The 8963-nt window shown below is 40.3% G+C and overlaps 1 protein-coding gene across 1 annotated transcript; it reads right to left on the minus strand.

Annotated features, from left to right (window-relative positions):
• Positions 1-1823: 1823 nt before the first annotated feature.
• On the minus strand, positions 1824-8197 carry phlda1 (pleckstrin homology-like domain, family A, member 1). The gene has a single exon (XM_034078534.2). The coding sequence runs from the start codon at positions 8071-8073 to the stop codon at positions 7597-7599; it is 477 nt and encodes a 158-aa protein (XP_033934425.1). The 5' UTR covers positions 8074-8197; the 3' UTR covers positions 1824-7596.
• Positions 8198-8963: the final 766 nt, after the last annotated feature.

An 8963-nucleotide genomic window follows, 5' to 3' on the forward strand; every position in this document is an offset into this window, starting at 1 on the left:
GACCTTTCTAATCAGTTCATCCTGAAGGCCGTAGACGTTTGTGCCAACATTGAATTCCTTCGAGGTGTTTCTGAGATTTTGCTGAATTGGAGGCATAAAGACAGAACGCTAAATCAGTCCCGGTGTTTAAGACTGGGGAAAGATGCCGCAGCTGAAAATCCAAATCACCCAAACACATTTCTTAACATTTGAGTCATGTGCATGGAGAGAACAGTTGATGTGTTGCACAGCAGATGGCTTTATATCCACGCACCACACTGCCAATGGCTACTTGCAAAAAGTGAAATGGTTTAATGGTGAGAACACACATTTGAAGAATGGGACAATTCATTTTATGGTTTCCTGTAATCTTCTACTGCAGAATAATGAAACAAAAACTTTAAATAGAACACTGTAGTATGCATACTTCATCAGATATCCACGCAAACAGGAGGCTTTGATTTCTGCTTGAATAAAGCACCGTAAAGCCATCCCACAGCTTCCACCTGCCACCTCCACAGAACACAAGTCGCCGTGGACAATCTGCTCTCCGTTCTCCGCGCTGACGAGCTGTTTCTGACGCCAGATGTCTCCGAATAATGGCCCTTTCTTTGTGTACCTGTTATCATTTTTAAATAAAGCTGCAATCTAAAGGGCTGCTGCATCCTCTTCTCTGAGTGCTCTGTGATTACAGATATGACGGCGCTGTGGCTCCATAAGAATGGCAGTAATGTGAATAATGAACACCCTGAAGATGGCTTTCATACAAGAACGACAACTGGTCTGCTGCCTGAAGAGTTTTCTAAAGCACAAGAATAAAACCAGAGCAAATCACATAAACGTTCTGGTTTCTGTGAGGTTTTAGTGACAGGTAAGACAGCAGGAATGACTGTAATTTAGACTGATTTGCCTCCACACACTGTCTGATGCAAAGTACTCTTAGTTTTAGACTCACATAAATATGTCTTTGATGGTACTGCACACCTCTCTAGATGAGAGCATCTGCTAAATGTCTGAATGTAAATACAGTTAAATGATGGCTTGTGTTAACACCAATGTGACTATTTACAAACTCTCTGTGTGACAGTGACTCTAAAGTTCAGTATTTAGAGAGACAAGCTGCTTCATGTGCAGGGGCGGTTCTAGGGGGCCAGGGGGGGCCAGTGCCCCCCTAACACTGACCTCTGACCCCCCTGTGGCCCCCCTAACAATGAAAAGTTTTTTTTTGTTTTTTTTAAATGTATATTTTCTGGTACTCTGCTGTAATGTGAGATTGTGCAGACACCCTTATGTAAAGTTTCATTGTCTTTATTTTTATATAAATATGGTGTGAGTGCAATGTGTGCACTATAACTTAAGCTGAAGCTAACAGTAATAACTATAAGATCTATCTGAAATAAATAAGTGCACTGAAACAAATACCAATAACTGTATTGCATTGTTTTCTTATGCGCAATTACTTCATTCTGTCTAGTTCTCTTTTTCGTCCTGCATTTATTGTGTCCCCCTCAGAAAATAACTCGCCCCCCAGTGGCCCCCCCAGTTAAATTGGTCTAGAACCGCCACTGTTCATGTGTCAGAAAGGATGCCGTCATGTGCACCCTGTTTCATTCAATTATGAACAGGAGAGAAGTCAGAGCTGCATGTGCTTTTGACAGAACAAAGGTTTATCTGAGCGGCAACAACAACAACAACAAATGGCTTCTACTTTTAGACAAGGACACCGAGGTGAAAGGTTCACCATGTAAAGCATGAACAGGTCATTTTGATGCTGCAAAGAAGGGAAGAAACCACACAAGACACCGTGCTGTTTTTTAGTTTTTGTTTTAATGGAATGTATCTTTTCGAGGTATGAAAATAGATCTCACGTTGAAATAAGAAATAGGGCAGGGGCTACAAAGGGCACAGCTAACAACTGTGTGTGTGTAAAGATGGCAACACCAAGGCATGTCAGGGAAGCTTCAGACCGGTCACACTAGATAAAGGGCTCAGATATATTTCTGTGTGGGAGTTGACAGCAACACAGAGGCATGTGTTGGTTTGACTGTGATCGAGCATTGGGAACAATTCCAGCAAAAGGGAAACAACATAATTCGTTTTCCTGACGATAGCGTCACCGCTCGACAAAAACAATGGAGAAGGCCGTTATCACGTTCCTGTAAATATTTCCCTGTATAAAACCACTGCTGTTTCACAAAAATCCCATTATTTAGTCTGTTAATTTTGTGTATTTAGATTACAGATGTTTCTTGAACATTTCTCAAGGCTTTGTTGTGGTCAATGTCAGTAGGTGAGTCTGATTTCACTTAATTTAGCTCGTTGGCAGGAAGCTTAAATTGTTGGCAGGCAGCGTAAATTGCAAACTCAAACATACAAAAATGGCCACAGCACATGTGATATTGGAAAGTCATCCGTTAGACAAGGAGCTACAAACATGTTTATTTCCTATACATAACTTTCAAGCCCTTGTTACACAATATTGCCAAGGAAAATAACAAAATATCCTTTTACAGCTTTCCATGTTTTTCCTCAATGTAAGACACAGAACCTTGCAGCAGCACTACTTTGATTCATGTGATTTCACCAAACAGCCTCAAAGCTGAGGTTCTGGCATTATAGCCTGCAGGACTGTAAGCCACTTGACACAGATGAACAAATCACAAAAACTCTGAAATGACTCTTTTACAGCCTCTCGGTCCAATACACATTGAGAGTGACTTTCTCATGACTCCCTGCACACATGAGTGGCACAAGAACAATTCAGTCTGCTCGGCAAAGCACTGCAGTGTTTGTCCAACAGCCAGAAAAACATTCGCTTATTTTGCCTGCAGCAATGTAACCTTCTGGTACAACCCAGTCTCACGGCATTTCGTGGTATAGTCACGAAATTAATTCAATCTATTGATTCGTGTTCACCAACACGATTTTTCATTTTTTTCGTGTCACACAGAAGGATTTTGAAAGCAATGTATTTCTATTGGTAGTATGTTTCGTGCCTGCACCACGTATTTTTGAATTATATAATGTCGGAGTTTTGGGGCCCTGAGCCTCAGAATGCTGAATTTTTTTTTTTTTTCTCTTCTAATTTGTTATTATTTGGTGCAGGCACGAAACATACTACCAATAGAAATACATTGCTTCTAAAATCGTTCTGTGTCAGAATACTGAAATCTGTATTTTTTTAAATCTCTTTTTCCTTCAAATTTGTTATTATTTACATTGCTTTTAAAATCGTTCTGTGTGACACGAAACAAATGCGAAAATCATGTTGGTGAACACGAATCAATAGATTCATTTTGTGACTATAACACGAAATGCTGTGAGACTGTGTTGTCTGGTAATGAATGGAGCATAAACAACCGTGGCCCAGCTCTAATTTAGGTCCAGAAAGTGAAGCAAAATATGTTATTCTAGATGCTGTTTGATGTAGAGATTACTCTCAGGATGAGATGGCGAGCTAAAATCCAACCAGTGAGCCTGGATCATGCTAGTATTAGTCAGTCATGATAGAACTTTTCTTGACAAGCTAATTAGCACCATAGCTAACTTACAGTAAGCAAGCTAGTTATCAATGTAGTTCATTTACAGTAGGCAAGCTAGTTAGCTATTTTACAGTAAGAAAGCTAGTTAGCACAGTAGCTAACTTACAGTCAGCAAGCTAGTTAGCAACGTAGCTAACTTACAGTAAGCAAGCAAGTTAGCAACGTAGCTAATTTACAGTAAGCAAGCTAGTTAGCACAGCAGCTAACTTACAGTAAGCCAGCTAGTTAGCACAGTAGCTAACTTACGGGAAGCAAGCTAGTTAGAGGTTATTAACGTGGCAATAAATGGACCTTTGCTGATTCTAAGACCTTCCCTATTTGTACCATTGACTACATTTACCTTAAGATGACCATTAGCCTATACATCTTGGAATATTGTCATACTCACAAAAACATTGGAATATTAGTGTGCATGTAAACATAGTTTGATGTCTTGGTTATCAAACCATGCCTCTTTAGTGGAGCCAAGTCAAATGTTAACGGCTCACTATCTGAAATAGCTTCTTCTGTTTTGCCCAAGCAGTTAAACTTAAAACACATCTGAATTTTTACAGATTTTAAAATATCATGATACTTTAGCTTAGTTTTTCGGTTATCAAATTGAAATGTTAGGCTTCCTCCACCTTTAGAATAAAATAGTAAACCGTGCCCATCCACTCAGATTGGATGCAACCAATTAAATAATCTTTAGCGCTGTCAACATAACAGAAACTCACTCGGCAAATTGCCAGAGAACTAAGCTCTTTACTGTAGGGTGAAGACGTCCCTGTTTTCCGGGGACAGTCCCCGTTTGTATTGGCCTGTCCCCGGTTGAAACTGTCCCCGAAAATGTCCCCGTTTTTTACACATAGCAAGGTGAAATAAAACGTTTCATGTCAGTAAACACTGGGTAAACAGACTGCGGTCAAGCCAGCCCCCACTTCGGAAAACACAGTCAAGCCAGCCCGCACGTTGTATTGCGGTGCGCGAATATCCTATGCATTACGGTAGAGGCCTGTAAAAACTGCCTTCAAAATAAAAGCGCAAAAAACACACCAAACATATTCATATATACTGGAGCTTAAGTTAAGAAATATGTACTATATAATGTGATCAATAATAATTTAAAAAGAAATACGTATAGCTACCACATTATAACTGAGTGAATGTAAAATGTAAGTATACAGTTATGAAGACATATATCTGACATTTCCACTGGGTGACTCATTCAATTGATGTTGACACCATCTCACAACACTCCTAAAATAACATTACTTTCTGAAACACAATTTAAAATGTATGCTGTTTAAAATCTCAAATTTAGATCTATATCTTGATTATTATATATATTTTGATTATTATTGAATGGAAACTGTCCATAATCAACGAGTCATTCGAAGTCAATCAAATACTTATTTCACCTCAGGGTGATAGGAGACCCCATCTAGTCAATCAGAGAAAATCAGGACAATCTGATGTAGAATTTCAAAATAAAATACTTTTGAAATCTCATATATGGGCTATCGTCCTTCTGTTTTTATACAAGAATAAATAAAAAACCGTCAAATTATCAAATACTTATTTCACTCTGATAGCAGGACACCCCATCTAGTCAATCAGAGAAAATCAGGACAATCTGATGTAGAATTTCAAAATAAAATACTTTTGAAATCTCATATATGGGCTATCGTCCTTCTGTTTTTATACAAGAATAAATAAAAAACCGTCAAATTATCAAATACTTATTTCACTCTGATAGCAGGACACCCCATCTAGTCACTCAGAGAGAATCAGGACAATCTAATGTAGAGTTTCAAAATAAAATACCTTTAAAGTCTCATATATGAGCTATCATCCCTCTGTTTTTAGATAAGAATAAAACAAAAACGATCCACTATCAAAGACTTATTTCACTCCGGGGTGATAGCAGGACACCCCATCTAGTCACTCAGAGAGAATCTGATGTACAGTTTCAAAATAAAAGACCTTTGAAGTCTCATATATGATCTATTGTCCTTCTGTTTGTATCCAACAGTTCAAATGTTCGAATTACATTGAACCAGAATTGTCCCCCTTTTTTCTTTAACAGTGAAGCAAATTGGATATGTTAGTGATATATTGACCGCAAAACTCAAAATGTCCCCGGTTTTAATTTTGAAAATCTGGTCACCTTACTTTATTGTAGCCACTGAAAACAAACTGGGGTAATTAAATAGTATCTTACTCAGATTTAAGACTCGCAAAAGATAGAAAAAGCTATGTATGAATGATTGAAGATTGACACAATGAAAATACTAAGATGCACTGTGGCTCTTAAATCAAGCAATCAGACTCATGCAGGTTTCTCATCATATATCTATCGTATTAATAGTATAATCTGAGCTGTAACACTGCAAGGGAGAAGATGTGATGAAATTATTCTTTGGTTTACTCAAAAAATGTAACTCTACAGCAACCATCCAAACACAACTTTATGTAAGATTATTCCCAACAGGCTTTGTTTGTAACAGGAAGCTCTTGTTCCAAACACACTGAACAATCAACAACATAACACTTTTTTATAGAAAATATATATACATCTAATAAATAAGGGATAAACCCATCGGACGGTAGCGAACGGTTGTTTTTCACGTCTGTCCATCAGTCCTTAGTGAAATACGTCCGTGTGGTGGAAAAGGAGACGCTGGTTTAATGTGGAGGAGAATGGATTTCTGCGATCATCAATATTCATCCTCCAGCTGAGCGTCCAATTAACCTGCGGAGGCAATCAATTAGACGCACTGCCGCAGAGTGCCGGTGACACAGGAGGCAATTCTGAAGTCATTCCGACAGTCGTGATCAAACCAGACACGTTGACAGACAGTTTTCCCCTCAATGTATGTGAAAGTTCAACCGAGGATACGTGTATTTCTTGCTCAGCAGCGTCGTAGCCACGATTTAAAGAAAAAACTCAGGTCAATAATAAATGTTTTGGTCAGATACCAAGATAATGTCATGTTGTTCCAGAAAACTAGATATTTATACTCAAATAATCTACTTCCTGGTTATATAAAAGTCTCAATTTAATGAATACTTTTCTTTAAAGCAAGTTAAAAGTATTATTAATGGGAATGACAATGGTAGCTATGGACCTCAGGAAGTAAAGACAAGTACTCCATCGTGGAAAGGCTTTGTGAGTAGAGTCCTTTGAAAGGGAATCATATTGGGAATATGAGCATGTCGAATTGTTTTCTCAGGTTGAACCCTCAGTAATACGACAGCCCACCATGTGCCATCGAGAGCAACAAGCATGGACATCTGTCCAAACAGAGCGGCCACCTGCAGATGTGCAGTTGGCCTGTCCAGCTGCACATTCTGGGCATATGGCACATATTACTGAGTCAGTGTGCTTTAGGTCAGACTGTCAGAGTCAGTGTATGTGCATTTACTGAAAATCAAAACCTGGCTTTGAACTGCCGAGCCTGAACAATTCATTGAGTGGCAAATGCAAAATATATAGCATGTTTCCTGTTGTAATTACACGACAGTTCAAATCTATTTCCCTCTGATCAAAGACACAAAGACCCTCCACGTATGAAACATCAACTCTGCCTGGGATTGCATATCCTAATCATTCTTCATGTAGAGGATTTTACCTCCAGGAGTCTGTCAACATTTTCTTTCTTTTCTTTCATCCCTTTACGGTGAGTAGTGTGTAACCTTTGATGCACACAGATGTCCTTTCATTGCACACATGATGATATAATTACACTACATGGGGGTTTAGTTCTGTTTCTCACTGCTTAAAGGCATGAAGACCCTCCGTGTATGAAATATCAAACCTGCCTGGGATGGAATGGATATCCAGAACATTCTTCATGTGGAGGATTTTACCTCCAGGAGTCTGTTAAACTTTTCAAAGTAAATCCACATTGTGCATCGTTTCGTCGCCAACAGACGTCCTCGGTCATTGCATAAATATCCAAGGAGGACTAAAAGGAAACTGTAACATTGGTCCTTTTTTACAAGGGGGTCCCCAGGTGGCCCCAGAGCCAGGAACCCCGCGTGCATTTCGCTTCCTCTGCACCTGTGATGGTGCACCAATATCCTCCACAAGTCACGCGACGTTTGGAGAGCTGCGCACCGCCTTCTGACCGTGAATCTGACCGGGCATTTGCACCACCAGCAGCTGCTGCTTCTGCCGGGTGGACTTCACGGCAAGGATCGCCTGCCGGTTCTTATACTGCACCATCTGAAGGGTGATCTGCGGCATCCAGCCCTCGTCCTGCGGGCACCTGAAGTCGATCTCCTTCCCCTCCACCATGACCACGGTGAAGTACACGTACTTGCCTTTACGCTCCACGCAATCCACGGTTTTCATGTTGGAAAAGTGCAGCTCTTTCACTTTCCCTGTGTCTCCTCCACCTGGACCTCCATGCTCGTGCTGTCTGGGCTCGTGCTGTTTGGGTGGCAGCAGCAGAACCCCCTCCTCGGTCAGGACGCACCGCTTTTTCTTCCAGAGCTGCAGCAAGCCGTCGCTCCTCTTCTCCAGCAGACCCTGCTTCAACACCACCTTCATGCCGTTTTCCAGCATCTTTCTCCCGGACACTGAAGACTCCCTCCTCCCGGTTAGAGGATAAATGGATGAATGAATGGACGTTTAACCCAGAGCTGCTGCTGAGACTGCGGTGCTGCTGTTGTGGAGGTCTGTCTGTCAGTGTGTGTGCGAGTGTGTGTGTGTGTGTGTGTGTGTGTGTGTGTGTGTGTGTGTGTGTGTGTGTGTGTGTGTGTGTGTGTGTGTGTGTGTGTGTGTGTGTGTGTGTGTGTGTGTGTGTGTGTGTGTGTGTGTGTGTGTGTGTGTGTGTGTGTGTGTGTGTGTGTGTGTGTGTGTGTGTGTGAGGGTTTGAGGTGGGAGGGTCTGCTGGAGGTACACCGCCCCCCTCAGACACAACCAGTCCTATAATGTTTTTGAAAATGTGCACAGATACAAATAATATATTGATATAAGTGACCGTTTTTTCCCCTTCGTTTTTTCATCCCATGTTTTTGTAAAGCACTTTGTAACCTTCCTTATGCACGTGCTATACAAATACAGCGATTATAAAAAGGCACTAATTCCCAATACACACAGAACATATCTTCAGATCAGATCATATCTTCTCTTTTCTGAGATTAATGTATTTGTATTTTGGTCCTTGTTGAAATAAATACATAATAACAGAGCCCATAAGAAACATTGAAGTATTTCAAATAAATAAGTTATTCAAGATTTGCAAAATGTTGCCAGTGCCCATTTGGATAAAGTGCATATTTTAAATTGAAGATTTTAAAATGCGTGACTTTTGAAATCCACACATCTTTCAGACTTTGATAAAGTGCTATATAACGAACAGGCTGCAGCCACGCATGCGCAAAGGCCCTCTGATTGGAAAAGTAACTTAAATGTCTTTGAAGGAAAAAAATACAGCCCATAAGAAACATTAA

Source organism: Pseudochaenichthys georgianus, unplaced genomic scaffold (assembly GCF_902827115.2).
Source record: "Pseudochaenichthys georgianus unplaced genomic scaffold, fPseGeo1.2 scaffold_441_arrow_ctg1, whole genome shotgun sequence".
In the NCBI taxonomy this organism is placed as follows: domain Eukaryota; kingdom Metazoa; phylum Chordata; class Actinopteri; order Perciformes; family Channichthyidae; genus Pseudochaenichthys; species Pseudochaenichthys georgianus.

Coding starts and splice junctions, on each gene's coding strand:
- phlda1 (XM_034078534.2), bottom strand. CDS start 8,073: ATGCTGGAAAACGGCATGAAGGTGGTGTTGAAGCAGGGTCTGCTGGAG.